The sequence below is a fragment of the Chelonia mydas genome, chromosome 27 (assembly GCF_015237465.2).
Source record: "Chelonia mydas isolate rCheMyd1 chromosome 27, rCheMyd1.pri.v2, whole genome shotgun sequence".
NCBI classification, from domain to species: Eukaryota; Metazoa; Chordata; order Testudines; family Cheloniidae; genus Chelonia; species Chelonia mydas.
In genome coordinates, this window is record NC_057860.1 from 15,597,302 (window position 1) to 15,615,084 (window position 17,783).

The following is a 17,783-nucleotide window of genomic DNA, read 5'->3' on the forward strand; positions in this document are numbered from 1 at the left end:
TGTTCTGAGGTGCAGTGGAAATGCTAACATGAGTTATCAGCTTCTTGTTATGTTAGTGCTCTTTTATGGACTGTTTTACCTTTTGGACGCAAGTGTTTATCTTGCATATAAGCTGTGCGTGTAGACTCTCACAATCACTTGTACCAATCCGTATATCATATGTTAGGTGACTGGCCACTGAAAAGTGTTAGCTTGGATTTGCATTTCCAACATTTTCTAGTTAAATGCTTTCACTGGGATAGCTGTCTGGGAGAGTTCACAGTTCCATTAGCCATAGCAGAAATAATGCACCAGATTCTTTTCCACCTGCAATAACTCCCCATCTTTTTCCTGTTTGATTTGTTTTGTTCTTCTTGACATAATGGGCAGTTATCCGCTTATATCTCTACTTTCAATCACTATATAAGACTTGGCTATGGTCTTTGAATGGTGCATCTTGGGAGAGGGCCCTGCTTCACTGCTCTCACTCATCCTTGTATTCAGGAACTAAACAGCTCTAACTCCCTTGAGAGCTGCACTGTAATATTCTGGGAGGAGTTGAAGTTCAGATTCAAAATACTTTATTGGCATGACAAGCTATTTAGATGCTTCTAAAGGGAAGGAAAGGACAGGACCATCAGGTCTGTACTCCCATCTCCTACTCACACAGGGAGTGAGGGACATGAGTCAATTTGCAGTGCTTCCTATAGCTCCACTGAGATACTTGAGTGCTGGGGCAGATGCTCCAAAACATTCAGTATTGCAGTTTCTCAACTGGGAGCTTTGCAGATAATTTATTGATAAAATGGCAATGATAAACCTGCAGAGGGGGATTCTATTAGGAGTGCTGAGACCACTTTTCAAAGGTGCTGATTCTGGGGTATATTCTTGAGGACAACTGCATTTATTGTCCTGATCCGCTACGCTGATTGTAGTTATTTCACTGGAGAGTTGCTCAAGTTCTCAGGAAACTACAGTATAAGAAACTCAGCTTTCACTTGTCTTCCGTCCCCACTAGTTGTCTCTACTAGGTTCAGAATTGCAGAAAACTGGCCCATATGTAATTATTCCTCTTGTCAAGTAGAGAGATTTGAATCTGCTACGGGAAAGAAAAGGATTGTTTACTTATTTAAATTTCATAATTTTGGAAACATACATGGACTCCATAGACTTATCGCAATAAGAAACATCTGCCTGTGTTTATGGCTCATTTGGAGCCATTCAGGGTCTTCTGCTAATGCAAAATACAGAATGGCTGCATGGAACCATTTTCTTGAATCTGAAACACTTGAAATTAGAGATTCTGTGTGGTCCCTCAGAGCAGAGTATCAGGTAGTGGGTAATGCAAGAGTAAGGTACTTTACTCTGAGTGCTTGTATGGCTTCAGTATCTGGAAACCCAAGGGGACAAGTGAAGCAGGTATGTCAAATAAAGGCTCTTCACAAGTAAACTGTCTCCTGATTGCTTTTTTGTGTAAAAGTGCAGGTGCTTAAAAATAGTTTGCCTCAGCCTTTCTTTACTTCAGGGTGTTTACACAGAATAGGACCATTAACCTTGTGTAAATCCTGTTTCAGTGGAAAGGTTGCTGAACGAAGCTTGGGTTAGGTGCATATTAACTAAGGAAGAAGGGATCAAAGGGGAGTATTGCCCTTGGTCATGATAGGTATTTAAATTGTGTAAGGCCTAGAGAGGGATGTAACTTGACTGCAGAAAAATGGATTTCATAAAACTCAGTTGATCTCAAATGAGAGACAATGGGAGGGGAGAGAGTTTAACTAACTGAGAACTACCATGTTCCTGTCTCACTCTTTGTAATTTTACTTGCAGGTGAAAGTTTCATTTGATCTAAGCAACATTCAGATCAAATACATGGATGACGATAACGATGAGGTACTTATGTTAGTGATTCCGGTTGTGTCCCCGTCCCTGCAATCCATCTCCCCCCCCCCCCCCCCCCCGGAAACATTGGTGTGAGGCCAGTGAGTTGATGGTTTGTAGCTGCTAGACAGGTCAGAGTTAATTCCTTTTGGAACTCTGCAGCTCCACATGGAGGGTTCACTTTGCTGGTTTCCCCTCTTGTAAAATGAGATGTTCCTGTTTAAAAAAAAAATTAAAAATGGAAAACTGCTGTCCTGCTGCCATCTCCCATGGCCTAGTGAAAACCTGTAGTACCGTGCTGTTATGTGGGAGGGATGTTCCTGTTCCTGGAGACTCACAGGGTTGTAGCTACTTGTGTTGTCAGCCACTGCAAAGCCGTAGCTCCTTAGTCCATGCCCTTTCTCATGGAAAATTTAGGCTTATTTCTATGACGTGAAGCATTCAAATTCTTTGCATGTCTTATTCAAACTCCATGATCTCTATGAAGTGATGCTTCCCTTCTGAGTGAGTAAATTGCCTATTTGTAATTATTGTTTTTGGGTAACTAGCTGCATAGCATAACCTGACCCACTCACTACCTCTCAATATATGGTTAGAGATCACAGTAAAACTCTCAGAAAGCTCCTGAATGCTGCCCCTGTTGAATAGCTCACAGCTGCTCTTGTATGCTGGGAGAAAAGCAAACACTTCTGGAAGCTTAGAGGAAAGCCCTTTTTGGTACTTTACTTTCGCAAACAGATCAGTATTCTGTTGTCTCCAGAAAAAGATTACAGGAATGGAGTCTCCCTTTATCATTTAAGGCACACCTATGAAGACTAGGTGCTCTCTTGTTAAACTTCATTCCAAAATGCTAACTGATGACTCATTACCCAGGATCTTCAGAATCAACAGTCTGTAGTGATGAAATAGGATCTATTTTATGCAATGGATTAGTAACTTTTCTGTGCACACTTACTAATCAGGCAAACTGTAGGAGATGGGGCTGGCTTGTGTCTAATTCAGTTGAGCATTACACCTTGAAAGGTAATAGGTCAGACTGTGCTCATGTGATTTGTTTCTATCAATGGCCCAAAGACACGGATGGAATCTTCTCCAACTTGCTTCTAGTAGACAGGATTGTGTTTGTGTTCTAGTAGTGCCTCGAGGCCTCAGCTGGGGATTGGTATACAAATCTAGTAGAAAGACCCAAAGAGCATACAATCTATGTTAATAACAAGATGCAGCTGGATGAAATAACACCTGGGTGGAGACTGAGAATGAGGTAACAGAAGTAAGACCGTGTTTCTGAAATTCTGAATAAGAGAATTTTATTTGAAAATAAATTTTCAAATGTAGTTGTTGGAACATATGGGGAGTAATAATAGGAAATATTAATGATATGATGGCTTTTGCTCACTATTATTTCTCTTCACAGGTCTCTATCAATAGCGAAGGTAAGCTATTACTTTGCTTTTCATACTTGGTTTATTATTTTCAGTAAAGTAATAGCTCTGCTTAGGTTTCTGGGGAAATGTGGTACTGCTAGGCAGTGCCAATTCAGGGCACCTCAGTGGTGAAGAGGGAGGGTCTGGGCTTCTGAAAATCTATAGCACTGCTATTCTTAAGACTCCCCTTTTAACCATCCTTCTGGTGTCTCCCTGACTTATTAGCTTTGCTGGAAGCTATGTAGAGAAATGGTTTTTAAATTGTTAAAAAGCCTGTGGTGTGTTGGCTAGTTCTGTTGCTCTCATGGAATTGTCCTGCTTTTGTTCTGTGTGAGTGGCATCTGATCATTCCTCCCCCTAAAGTTCCCTGGATGGGGAAATCCATGCTTGGGTGCTGGTTGCTGGCTTTATCATGTTCCTTGCTCAAGCCCTTCACAAATGAAGGGCTGTTTGGTCCATCAAGGCTGCTGATGTCATGAATTTCTACCCGGGTAGGTCCTGACGTTCAGGTCTTTTGCGGAGTTCTAAGGGTTTTTTGGTGATCCATTGGCTGGTTGTATGGCAATTATGAGAAATGGGTAGAAATGAAGAGAGAAATTTTACATTGCCAGACTGCAGATGCATATACCGTCTTTTGTGCTACTTTTGTAAATTGCAGAAGGCCCTTTAAATGCTATCGTGTCCCTGAGGAAGAGCGCTCACTTCCTGACACAGGAACCCAAATAGCATATGCTAAATGCCCCATGTTATGTCTAGGACATGGAAGTATTCACGCATTTCTTCTTTTTTCTTTTAGAGGAATATGAAGAAGCTCTGAAGGTAACTGATCCCTGTAACGTTTTCTAATATCTTCAAAAATCTCTATAATGGAAATCCACATAGCCTGAGAAAAATCCAGCACTATCTGGCATGTGGGGAATCAGAACAACCTGGTTGTAAAGTTGTCTAGTTTTAGATGCTAGTTTGAAGACTTTATTAGAATAATTCTTCCAGGCCAAAATATTGTTACACTGACTTCCCAAATGTTTCCCGTCCTAAAAAACAAAACAATATTCAGAGAATGCAAAAGAGACTCCAAAGCATGGTCTTCCAGGCTCTCAAAGGCCTTACCACATACAAGCTCCAGTTCTGCATTCCTGAGTAATGTAAACTACAGTGGTGGTGAGCTCAGCTGCTGAATCTAAAGTTAATTTGTCAGAGCAGCTGTAAACAGTAAACCACTTGCTGTGTAACTAGCACAAGAAAAATATTTTCATCACTTGGTTCAATTTTGAATTTCTGTTCTGGAAATAATGTTTAAATATTCAAGAACAAAAGAACTGTGAAGTAATCTCCTGACTGCTCCAGGGCTAAAGTTCTTCCTAGTCATCCTGTTTATCAGGTCAGATAAACTGCTCTGTTGTGGATTTAGCAAAACCTACAGAAGCTCTGTCTGCTTTCCGTTCCATTTATATTATGACTTTCTAATGATTTTATTTGGTAATAGAGACCAGCTGACTGTAGTCTGGCATGTCACTTGTTTTTTTTTGGCTTTTCTGTCATACCGTTGTAGTATGTCTCTGTAGGAAAACTTGCTTGTTGCTTGTGAAATGGCAAGAATGGAAAGTGTATGTATCACGCACTGTTCACTTAGATTGCAGTTACACAAGGAAATCGGCTCCAAATGAAAGTGTATCAAGTAAACTCCCTTCCAAGTGAAACTTCGCATTCCTGTTCCACGCAAGTCTGTGAAAAAGCTGGGTTAGAAAAACTGTCCATTCCCAAAGATGGAAAGAGACCTCTCTCATACTATTCCATGCTTGCTCAGGCCTTGGGGCAGGACTTAAAGGCTGAAAGGGAAACCACAGCACAGGTAGGATACAGAGCTGTATTGTTCACAACAAATGATTTTGAAATGTTTCACTTGATAGCCTATTATTGCAGACTGGTAGTCATCTACCTGTACATGAGATGGAGGCTTGAGTCAAAATTTTGCCCCTCAGTCACACCTGTTCAAACCCACTGAAATCAGTAAAGTTGATTGGATGTAACTGAGGGGGAATTTTTTTTTTTTGGTCCGATATCAGGATGAAGGAATCCTTAATGTCGAGGACGGTGTCTTAAACATTAGAAGAGGTGCGATTGTTAGATTCCTAAAGCCTTGATTCCCTCTGTAATTCTCAGCTACAAACTAGCAGCTCTCAAGTAATTTTCTCTAGCTTTCAGTGTGTAATTTTGCAGCTAATGCTAATAATGGAGGAAGCTTTCAGTAAACTTTTATCAGAGGGGTAGCCGTGTTAGTCTGGATCTGTAAAAGCGCCGAAGAGTCCTGTGGCACCTTATAGACTAACCGACGTATTGGAGCATGGGTATTCACCCACGAAAGCTTATGCTCCAATACGTCTGATAGTCTATAAGGTGCCACAGGACTCTTTGCCAGTAAACTTTTAGTGTATGCAGACAGTGGCTTGCTTACAATGCTTCCAGTGGTCTTCTAGGAGACTGAGCCCTGGTCTACACTAGGACTTTAGGTCGAATTTAGCAGCGTTAAATCGATGTAAACCTGCACCCTTCCACATGATGAAGCCCTTTATTTCGACTTAAAGGGCTCTTAAAATCGATTTCCTTACTCCACCCCTGACAAGTGGATTAGCGCTTAAATCGGCCTTGCCGGGTCGAATTTGGGGTACTGTGGACACAATTCGACAGTATTGGCCTCCGGGAGCTATCCCAGAGTACTCCATTGTGACTGCTCTTGACAGCACTCTCAACTCAGATGCACGATTGTCTGCCGTTGCTCTGACACAGGGAGGGGCGACTGACGACATGGCTTACAGGGTTGGCTTACAGGGAGTTAAAATCAACAAAGGGGGTGGCTTTACATCAAGGAGTATTTCAGGCAGGACTTCACGGAGGGTTCCAATAAGAAATGGTGCACTTAAGTTATTGTTCTTATTGGAACAAGCAGGTTGGTCTGGCCTCTGATTGATACATGGCTAGATTTACCTCGCTGCACCTTCTCTGTGAGTGACTGCAGTGTGACCTAGAGAAATGAGTCCCCTAGACGGGGGAGGGGGGGTTGCAAATGAGTACAAAACAAATCTTGTCTATTTCTTGTTTTGATACACTCCATCTATCTTTTACATCTTTGGCTGGCAGCAGACGGTGCAGAAGGACTGCATGCCATCCACATCTCATGGCTGCTTGGCAGAAGACGGTACAATAGGACTGCTAGCCATCCTCATCTCTTGCCTGCCCGGCAGAAGATGGTGCAAGAGGGCTGCTAGCAATCCGTATCGCCTGCCTGCTCACCATAAGATGGTTCAATAGGACTGACTGCAGGACTAAAGAGAATGACCTGATCAAGTCACTCCAGATTTAGTCCCTGCGCCCGTGTCTGCCCAGGCGCTCCTGATCGACCTCACAGAGGCGACCAGGAGCACCTCGGACATGACGATGACGGCTGCCAGTCCTACGGTACCGTCTGCTGCCATAAGGCAAGGGGTTGCTGCTGCTGTGTAGCAATGCAGTACCACATCTGCCAGCACCCAGGAGACATACGGTGACGGTGAGCTGAGTGGGCTCCATGCTTGCCGTGGTATGGCTTCTGCACGGGTAACCCAGGAAAAAAGGCGCAAAACGATTGTCTGCCCTTTCTTTCACGGAGGGAGGGAAGGGGGGGCCTGACGACATGTACCCAGAACCACCCGCGACAATGTTCTAGCCCCATCAGGCATTGGGATCTCAATCCAGAATTCCAATGGGCAGCGGAGACTGCGGGAACTATGGGATAGCTACCCACAGTGCAACACTCCAGAAGTCGACGCTTGCCTCGGTACTGTGGAAGCACTCCGCTGAGTTAATGCACTTAGAGCATTTTCTGTGGGGGGACACACTTGAATATATAAACCAATTTCTAAAAAACCGACTTCTATAAATTCGACCTAATTTCATAGTGTAGACATACCCTGAAACTCTGTTTATGGTGAAAGGTGTTGGAGGGGAATATGTTCTGGACTCTCCTGGCTGTTCATGGGGCTGGGGGGGAGGGGAAAGGTATGTATTTGGAGTTGGGGTTTTTGCTGCTTAATCCCAAATTGATAGGAAATACATACAAGGAAATTATGTATTTAAGGTTTGCAATTTATTTTTGGCTCTACAGCAAAAGGTAAATCACAACGAAGCTGAAGGGACCAATGAAAAGCCTCCAGAGTGGTTTACTAGCTACTTGGAATCAGTAAGTGTTTCCTTGGATCTTTGTCCTCTCAAAGTTTTATGTGAGACACTGTGGGGGATGCGGGGAGGATTTTGTTTCTTACAAGTATAGGTCTGGTTAATCTGGTTTCCTTAAAGCAGATGGCACTTGGCTTCTAAATATCAAGAAGCCACTACAATTCTATAGTGTAGCTGTTGTCTAAGATGTGGTCCACGCTGAAAGTTACAACTGCTCTATCCCTTGTCAAAGCTGGATTGTTCCTTGTTGAACATTTACAAATGTTTTCCAATCTGATTTTAAATAATCTTAGCTTTGACAAGGGTTGGAGTAGTTTAGGGATTCTCACTTTCCATTGGGAGACTGCCACAATAGAATCCATGTTGCATTCCACACAGCCCTTAGGATCTCATGCTAATCATTATCCTGAAGAACTTACATAAAACACGGTGTCGCTCTTAGAATGTCCTGTTTGACCAGTTCAGCAGGTGTATCCCTCAGGGCTTCTTAAGACTTTGAACCACAACATAAACAGAAAAGGAGTACTTGTGGCACCTTAGAGACTAACCAGTTTATTTGAGCATGAGCTTTCGTGAGCTGCAGCTCACTTCATCGGATGCATAGCATGCATAGCATCCGATGAAGTGAGCTGCAGCTCACGAAAGCTCATGCTCAAATAAACTGGTTAGTCTCTAAGGTGCCACAAGTACTCCTTTTCTTTTTACGAATACAGACTAACACGGCTGTTACTCTGAAACATAAACAGAGCAATTAAGAGAGGCTAGGCCACTAAAGGTAACGCTTCCTAGGAGACCAGTGAGTAGAACATATAGACTGTTAACATGGATATTAATGTTATCGATCAGCTCCTTAATACACAAGCTCACAGGAGAGATAACTAGCCAGGAATAATCAGCTACTACCTTCCTGAACTAATCCAAGTCTTAATGATCCCTGTAATAATAGCACCACAAACTAAGCAGCCCCTTATTTATGAGGAGCTAGCTAGTGATGTTCAAAGTAGGATCTGATAAGTAAAGATTCAGACTTTTAGGGATCTTCTAAAAATGAAGGCTGAAGACCTGCTTGCTGTCTGGGAAGATCCATGCAAACCCTGAGTTTAAGGGAAAATTCTAGACTTACCTAACTCCCAGAGTTACCTGACCTGCCTCGGAAGCTGTGCCATAGAGTCAATATTTAGAATCTTCTGTTTGCTTTTCTGCTATAAACTTGATTCGTTAAAATAAGTGGTTTGGTATTTTGTAAAATGCCAACTGGCTCTCTGAGGATGATACTCCACTGATTTCAGCCTGGAAGATTCCAAGAGAGGAAGAGGAATTAACAATGAACTTTGTCTTAAAAATTGGGGATATTGGGACTATGTGGACCAAAACCTAAAGTTGTCCAGGCAGGTGCCATTGGTGACCACCTTCTTTTCCTCAGTTTAGGGAACAAGTAGTTAAAGAAACTGTTGAGAAACTTGAGCAAAAACTACGTGAGACGCTCATCCTTCATCGTCGGCCCCCAGACTCATCCAGCAGCTCCACCGTAACAGCACATCCTGCTCCAGAGACCCAGTCGACACAAGGCAGCCAGTGTGACTGGCTAATCTCCTGCAGCAACTGCCACACCCGGATTGTGGGGATCCGCTACCAGTGCAGGTATAGTCCGATGGCATCTGGTTGTTTAGAAGAGTGACACATCCGTGTAGCATGCCTGTGCTTTATAGGATGAGAAATTGTTGGAACTTGGAAAAACCTCAAAAGTTTGAATCCACAAGGTGTGATCCTGGTCTCAGATGCCCTGTGTCCATTGCTGCATGTCTTGCATAATCAGCAACTGTTCCAGGACATGTGCTTTTGGTGATCTGGCAACTTTCCCAGTGGCATACGGGCCTAGATCAGCGATCACGAGGTCTTTCGTACATCGTTCTCTTGCGGGCCGTGATTGGTTACTAGGCTGGTGCACGTTTTTTTTTCTCCTCTTCTTTTCCATCGCCACATGAGAATTCCAAGCCCTGAACCCTGCATTACAAATACGTTTATAAGGATCATACTGATGGGTATCTAAGTGCTGTGTGATAACACACATCCCATAAAAAGGGGCAGCTGCCCTTTGAGTTCCTGTACAAATAAATACTTGGTTCTTTTATGGCCTAAATAACAACTGTAGCAATTGACATAGTTCAATCTGATGTATATTTCCTCTGTCACTCAGAGCATACAGATTGAGATCCTTCCACTGATTTCATTTCATCAATACATCTGCTTTACAGCCCTGGGAGGCTGCTAAGAGCTCTGGTGTCCTGTCCCCTACACTGTATCATCCACTGTACGGAATATATTTTACAGAGAATTTTGCTTAGTCTTTCTTACCCTCTGTCACAAAACAATCTGCAGTCAGTCACTCATAAGTTGAGTAAGGCATGTTTTAAGATGTGACACTAAAGAGGAAATGACTCAATGTCTTGGATGGGGTTGGCTTGGAAAGAATGTTCCCAATAGAGGTGACTGCACAAATGATGCGCGCGCGCGCACACACACACACACACACACACTTTATTTACCTTTAAGTCACCTGCTTGCCTTTACTTCCTTTGCAGTGTGTGCCCAGCCTACAGTATCTGTGAATCGTGTGAGGCAGGGACGTATGCACATGATCCTAATCATGTCTTGTTGAAGTTGCGGAGACCTGTTCTATGTGTGTCTGAGACCTACAGCGTTGGGCAGTTCTCCCCTCGTCTCCCTGCTACTCTGGAGCAAGTTAGGTAAATGCGTAGCTGCCTCAGTTACGTGGCAATGTTCTTCTGGTCTGCAGGAGGCAGTTTGAAAATGCCTATATTTGCAGTTTTATTTAGGTTTTTATGACTCCAGATATAGAAGAAAGCAAGAAGTGGAAACTGGCATATGCATCATTTCCAGAATATGGAGTAGATGACTAAGCAGAGTAGCATATGTCTGTGCCACATTAAATCCAAGACTGTCCTAGACTCTTCAGCAAGAAGGTGGAAGAGATAGTTATGCAGAGGTTTTTTTTCCTTCTTTCTTGTCTCATAGCTGGGTTCTACAGCACCTAACAAGTTCAGTACGTCCCTGTGATACCACATATGTTAATTTGACTTCCATGAGTTAGCTCTTCCATCAGGGCCACATTGAATATCTTCACGAGCTATTCTTCAGGATTTGTTGCAGATTTCCATTCTTTGGGAAATGTGCCCTTCAGAAGATGTCACTGGGATATTGCTTGTAGAAGCCTGAGGTTTTTCATTTAGTGTTCCATGAAACATTCCTGGCAGAACTAGAATTTGTGTTGTTGATGGAAGCTGAACTCCAGTTCGGTTGCTAAGTGTATGTTGTACAGAGCTGAATGTCTTTATTCGCAGGCTCCAGAAACAGATGGACAAAAGATTTTTGAAGGCAGAAAAGCAAAGATTACGAGCGGAGAAGAAACAGCGCAAGGCTGAAGTCCGAGAGCTCAAAAAGCAGCTCAAGCTGCACAGGAAGATTCACCTATGGAACTCTGTCCATGCGCTGGAGATCACCGGCTCACCCACTATCAAACCAGAGAGCCTGCAGCCCAGTGCCATCGTGTAAGGAATGCTGGGAGCCAGAGCAGCACTTCGTGCATAGCTGTGTTATTTCTTGATCCTGTGATGCGACGAGGTTAAAATGTCGTGTAGAATTTTATGAAATAATGAGAGGCTAAATCCTGGAGACTCTCACTGATGGCAGAGAGATTCCATGAGAGCTTTGCCCTAGTGAGGACTGCAAAGTTTGATGCTGTTTGTTAAAATCCTATCCCTTGCCAAAAATCTGAAAACAGGTGTATATGGAGCACAAGATGGGCATCTTGTGTGCGTTGGGAGAGCGTGAGGGGTGTAAATTTGAGGTGGTGTGACCAGGAGGGAGGGCAACATAAATTGAGGTTGACTTGGTGCCTCATTTGAACAGACTGCATTTTTTTTATGGTCTTCCTTTTGGAATCTAGTCTGTACTCCATGTGCACAGTTTTTGCACAAGACCATGCTGAGGTAAGAGTGGAGGCTATAGCACCCTGTTGTCTCATTAGATGGGGGTCTTCCATGTGGAGAAGTCTGCTTGAGTTTTTCCATCATTCTACTTTATGCATGTACAGATTTAAAACATGTAATATCTCTGGTTTCTCATTCCTTTAAAATCATTGGGGTGTATTTTTTCCCTTTACATATGTCTGAATCCAATTAACATTAGTTGGAGCTACTTTATACTCATGGAGAGTTTAATAGATCCAGTTGTTACCTATTTGCTAAATAGGAAATATTTCCACTTCTTTTAAAGGACACTAATTTGAAATGTAATGCAGGACCTGTGTTTAAATTGACATGTCCCTAAGCCTTCTGTCAAGTTTTTTTGGGTTGGTCGGGGGGAACATTTAAACCCATCTATTGCAGAGAATCCTTACAGGGGAAATGATGAGGCTGACCAGATACTAGTGTTCTGATTCAACAGAGCATTTCAGTATGCATTTTAAATGCTTTGCTGATTCTAGGCCAAAGAACTGTCAAATAAAAGTAAACCAGCTCGGAACAAATTATTTCATTTATATTAATCTTTATACTAGGGGGAATTTTCAGAAAAATGTTTTATTTTGACCCCTATAAGCAAAGGAAGACGAACTGCTTAAATGGTGGGATTTTAGAACTTAAGTGGAAGATATTTATTTAAAATGCTAGGGCTTTGGATCTGCCTTCCACAGGCTGAAGAGAAGGATGACAGCTGAAATAGGTCAGTCTGGTTGATTCAATCAATTTCAGAGTGGCTTCTGTGCTTTGCTCTGTACTCAGGAGTCCTATCCTGCCCTGCTCAACAGTTGTCCCTACACTGAGCGCAGTGTTCGTGGATGAGAATTTGCCTGACGGGACTCATATACAACCAGGGACAAAGTTTATCAAGCACTGGCGAATGAAGAACACTGGCAACGTGGAGTGGAACTCAGACACCAAGGTGCCCCCCTCTTTTGCTATTGCTGTGTTTACACTTGTAAATCACTTGAGTAAGTTGCAAGAGGTAATGTTTGTATGTGTTGGCTATGGACGGGGATTTTGGTTTTGACTGCAGCCAAAGCAACACCTGCCTCAGGTTCTGGCTAGTCTGCTCATAGAAGAGTACACTTCTTGCACTCCTCAGAATAGATGGCAGAGGACTGAAGAAAAGGGGTTAATGACAGCCATAACTTTGGGAAACTACATTGAATTAGTGAGTTGTCAAGGGGGGGGTCCCACAGCATGGTGGTTCTGTCGTCAGCTTTTGCTTCTATCACACATACAAGCATCTGACCACAGCCTTTTCCTTTCATTAGTCTAGACCAAAATTAAAACTGAAACATCAATATTTTATCAACCTTTGCCGGACTGTGACTGACTTAGAAAGTCTGAAGGGTTCATTAGAAGGGTCCTCCGCTGAACGAGCAGAGCTGGTGAGTGTGGGGGAGGTTAGGCTGCCAATAAACTAGCTGGTTTTGTTTTTTTTATCCTTCAGCTGAAATTCATGTGGGGAAATCTGACCCTGGGGTCTTCTGAAAAAAAGGACGTGTTGGTGCCATCCCTGCCAGCAGGGCAAGTGGGGATTGTCTCTGTCGAGTTTATTGCTCCTCCTCTAGAAGGGACCTACGCTTCTCATTGGCGGCTGTCACACAAGGGAGAGCAGTTTGGGCCCAGAGTTTGGTGCAGCATTGTTGTGGATCCCTCCCCAGTCACTGCCTGTCTGGAGAGAAATCAGAAGACCTCTAGTTCCAGTCTAAAGGATAACGCTTCATATAGAAATGAGGCAAGTATCCCAAACTGATATGATGGGATCTACCTATGGAACAGAGAATAGTGTCTGTCTCTATTTGGTGTAATGGTGTAGTTGCTTCCGTCCTCCCGCAGTGTTGATCTAGTGTTGGGGATTGTTTCAGGTGTTTCCCATTGTTTAAAAAAGGTGGCCTAACTTTGTTGCTGTAGTAGTTGCTAACATATTACCTGTTGCTTTGCCGAACCTGGAATTACTTGTTGCGGTGTATTGCAGCTGCTTTTTGGGGGGGGGGCTTTTGTTGTAACTGAAACCTTGCAAGATCCCACTCTTATGAGATTTGCACCTGTCCGTAAGGCTCCAAAGTAGGTGGAATGAGGCTTTTTTCATATTCATACGGTCATTCTACATAATATTCTGGCTTCATATTTTATATAACTATATTTTTGAGCCTCCTGCAACATCAGAGGGTGTTAATCTAAGGTGCCTCTGGGATGTCTCTCCTCCCCGCCCTTGGTTTTCTGCAGGCAGTTTCTTCAAAATCAGAAGTAGAAGGCCAGCAGGCTGGTGAGGGGATGGAGCAGACAGACTTGCCAGTGCCAGCCATCCCTCTGAAGATTAAAAATATCCCCAGTGAGAGGGAGTTTTACATCCCATCAGTTGATCTCCTTACTGCGCAGGTAAAATACTAAATTAAAAGCAGAAGAAAAGATTTTTGTGCCCTGGTTTTAGTAAAGTGCATAGAGATTCACAGGGGTTAGTTGCCTCTGTCTTGAACTGTCAGCTGTTTTGGGTTCAAGAAAATACAGGCCAAAGCTTTGCTGATTCAGTAAAACTACTATTTCCCTGGAGCAACCAGTAGTGGGAACTTGTTGCCACTACAATAGGAATGCCACCTATCTTGTTATCCCAGCAGAACCTATTCCACACTGAGTTATATGAGCACCTCCTTTGCCTCTAATAAAGGGCATTTGTATGTGCTTTGCTCCCACTGTATAGCCTCCCTCTTTCTGGTAATTCGCTGATTTTAAAAACACAACTATTCTTCTGCATTGGACATAGGAGTTCTACTAGAGAGCTGCAGTCTGCCTGAAATTCTGAGGCCACTGGAGAAGTGGAATAGATTTATTTATAATAAATGTGGTGCTGGTAGGTTCTGTGTGGGGGTGCAGTGCAGGGCACACTAATGGAAATGATCTGGGGTTTTCTCCCATAGGATTTGCTGTCCTTCGAGCTGCTGGACATTAACATTGTGCAGGAACTGGAGCGAGTGCCACACAACACTCCTGTTGGTAAGGAACTTCTTAAATTCTGGTGCACAGCATCTCCTATTCCAGGAGACATAGAATAGAGGAGTATGACTGTGGTCACGCATACAGCCGATTCTTCCTTTGGGTCTCCATGGACTGAGATGCTGGAGAAGCGATTTGGCACTCTGCATGTGAGACTTTGCCACTTGAGGCAGAGGTAGAGTAATGAGCTCTTCTCTGCACTTCGCTCAGAATTCCCCTTGCTCTGGCTCAGCGGAATCTTGAGGGTCCCTTGTGCTTTCATTCTTGACTCCCTTTCTCACTCACATCACCATGAACAAGGTGATGGACCTCAAGGGAGGCTGCTCTTCTGTCCACCCAACCAGCCAGGGTCAGTGGAGCATCATAGATCAGCCTGTTTGAGGTGCTTGTTCAGATGCCCACAGTCTCCATCAACCTTGGAGCAAGTAACCTGAGGGGGGTGCTAAACCTAAAAATGGCTAATTGCTTGAAAGGTTGCCTTTTGTTTAGCAGTAATGCATATTACAGTTACCTGTAATGCAAATAAACCTTTTTTGCCTTTTATTTTCCAGACATGACTCCATGCATGTCTCCTCTGCCACATGATAGCCCTCTGATAGAGAAGCCTGGCTTGGGTCAGATAGAGGAGGAAAATGAGGGGAGTGGATTTAAACCAGTACCTGGTAAGTGGTCACCCTTGGAGTCCCCAGGAACATTTCCTGCTTTCTCTAGATTGCTAGCAGTTTAAGGTCTGTAAGTGGGAACCACCTACCTGCTGCCACCACCAAATTTGTTGCAACCTTTTTGTTGCCTTAAATTGCCGCTGTGGCCTGAAATGCAGCGAAAATGGTGCATTCTTACGCTGCATTTCTGCTCATTGAGTCTAAGGGCTTGTCTACACAACCCACCCAATTTATCGTGTCTATCGACTGCTGAGCACTCTCCGTCAACTCCAGTACTCCACCAGAATGAGGAGCGCAAGCGGATTTGACGGGAGAGCATCAGCTGTCGACTTACCGCAGTGAAGACACCACAGTAAGTAGATCTAAGTACGTCAACTTCAGCTACGCTATTCACATAGCTGAAGTTGAGGTATCTTAAATTGACCCTGCGTGGTAGTGTAGACAAGCCCTCAGTCCAAACTACTTTAGCGTCTTAAATGTTTGCTCCCTTTAACCCTTTCTGTGGAGGAGCAAATGAGAATGCCTGGCTCATAATCTACCATTGGCTGATCCACTCCGATTGCAGGATTCACGTGGATTTTAGATCCACTGAGAAACAGCAGTTGGAAAATCTCCAGAACTCAGAACCTCTCCCCCTTGCAGTTGTGCTTTGAGTTATGCTCAGAAAACTGCAGTCTCTGTGGTCCATGCGTTTCTAAAGATTCTACTCACTTATATTTAACTTTAAAGGAAGTGAACTCTGAAATGCATCTGTTTCAAAGAAGTAATAACATTTGAAAACCTAGAGGTTTACTTATGCTAGCCTCTGGCCTGGTCAGGCTGCCTTTCACATAGTCCACGTGATACATTCCTCTAGCTGTACTAAAATAAGCTGGGGTACTTCACTTGCAAAGTGCTAATTGAAGCCTGCTGTCCTGTAGATGCTCACATGGTGAAAATGAAGGCTGAACATCCAGTGAACTTGGAAGAAGGGGAAGAAGACATGAGTGGGACTCAGTTTGTATGTGAAACAGTCATACGCTCACTCACCCTGGATGCTGCACCTGACCACAAACCCCCTCAAAGGAAGAAGTCGCTGCAGAGTGAGTGCTCCCCTCAGCTGAGTTCTGTGGCTTTATTTAATTTTGTGCAGCTGAAACTTGGTAATAAATTGCCTCATCCTGAAGGTGGGTACAGCATTTTAACTGTTCTTCCTGTTTCTTCTGTTAGGCTCTCTGCAAACACTACAAGACACCTTCAGTTACAGTGTAAAAAGTGAAGAAGCTATTAGGACAAAAAGTAATTCCACTTCCAAACCCAAGGAAATGGGGTCAAAGAGCCAACAGACAGAGGAAAATAGGTTTGGTAAGTGAAATGGATTCTGAGGCCGGAATGGACCGCTGTAATCATCTAATCTGACCTTCTTAACACAGGATAGGACTTCTCTTAAAATAATTCCCGCTTTGATTTAGAACTGCCTTTTTAAAAAAAAAAAAAAAAAACCAACCGGTGAGGTCAAATGTGTGTTTGAATGCCTGACTCTAATGACTCTAAGGCTGTAATAGATCCCATGTTAAGAATTGTGATAAACTCTGAAGTACAATAAGAAGTCTGTGGCAGGGAATCATTGTTGCGTTAGAAGATCGGTGTCTGTACTCTAACCGAGCAGCAGTTGAAACAGTTTTCTCCTGCAAAATGGAATTTAAACTACAGGGGGCTAATGAAAACTTGAAAGGGGAATTCTAGCTGGGTAGGTGTCTGTTACAACACTAGGTGAAGGGCCTGGTTTTCAGCCTGTGTCCATGTTAGGCCATATCTACACTAGCATTTATGTTGGAAAAACTTCTCACTCCCGGGGTGTGAAAAAAACATCCCCCTGAGCAACATAAGTTACACTGACAGAAGCACTTGTTTGTACAGCACTATGTCAGCAGGAGATGCTCTCCCACCAACATACCTATCACTGCTCATTGAGCTGGTTTTATTATGTCGACAGGAGAGAGCTCTGCTGTCAACAAAACACAGCGATTTCCTCAACAGCCTTTGCCCCTTGAGCTAAGATTTCCAAGCACTTCATTCAAACTTACTGGTTTAGATAAAGCAAAAATAAATGTGTTAACTACAAAAGATAAATTATAAGTGATAGCAAACAGATCAAAGCAGATTACCTAATAAATAAACAAAAACACAAACTAAGCTTAACGTACTAGATAGATTGGATATGTTTTAGTAGTTTCTCAGCCTGAGTGATGGTATAAGCAGGCTTGCAGATTCTTAAAGCACAAGCTGCACTTGCTTTACAGCTTGGAATCCCCAAGTTTTTCATACACAGGCTAGAAATCCCTTTAGCCTGGGTCCAGTACTTCCCCCCCAGTTCAATCTTTGTTCCTCAGGTGTTTCCAGGTGTCCTCTTGTGTGGGAAGTAAAGAACAAGAGATGATGTCACTCTGCTTTATATTGCTTTAGCATATGGTAGGAACCCTTTGTTTTAAACTTGGTTCCTAGACCAGTTTGTGGAAAAATACAAACATCCCAGCATGGAAGTCCAGAGTCATGTGGCTTGGTCACATGGCCTTGCTTACGTTGCTGAGTCATAGGAGCCATTACTT

The 17,783-nt window shown here is 43.3% G+C and overlaps 1 protein-coding gene across 5 annotated transcripts in view; it reads left to right on the plus strand.

Moving 5' to 3' along the window:
* NBR1 (NBR1 autophagy cargo receptor) overlaps window positions 1-17,783 on the plus strand; it is a 29,152-nt gene that overhangs the window by 3,580 nt on the left and 7,789 nt on the right. For 4 of the 5 annotated variants that reach the window (XM_043536967.1, XM_037886740.2, XM_037886738.1 and 1 more), the window contains exons 3-17: window positions 1,807-1,869; window positions 3,272-3,290; window positions 4,078-4,100; window positions 4,915-5,133; window positions 7,423-7,497; window positions 8,917-9,134; window positions 10,076-10,240; window positions 10,856-11,062; window positions 12,296-12,455; window positions 12,990-13,277; window positions 13,769-13,921; window positions 14,458-14,533; window positions 15,085-15,195; window positions 16,116-16,277; window positions 16,405-16,539. In XM_043536967.1, coding sequence (XP_043392902.1) covers window positions 1,807-1,869; window positions 3,272-3,290; window positions 4,078-4,100; window positions 4,915-5,133; window positions 7,423-7,497; window positions 8,917-9,134; window positions 10,076-10,240; window positions 10,856-11,062; window positions 12,296-12,455; window positions 12,990-13,277; window positions 13,769-13,921; window positions 14,458-14,533; window positions 15,085-15,195; window positions 16,116-16,277; window positions 16,405-16,539 — 2,074 coding nt within the window. The remainder of the gene's footprint in view (window positions 1-1,806; window positions 1,870-3,271; window positions 3,291-4,077; window positions 4,101-4,914; window positions 5,134-7,422; window positions 7,498-8,916; window positions 9,135-10,075; window positions 10,241-10,855; window positions 11,063-12,295; window positions 12,456-12,989; window positions 13,278-13,768; window positions 13,922-14,457; window positions 14,534-15,084; window positions 15,196-16,115; window positions 16,278-16,404; window positions 16,540-17,783) is intronic. The other variant, XM_037886742.1, reaches the window with a different exon arrangement.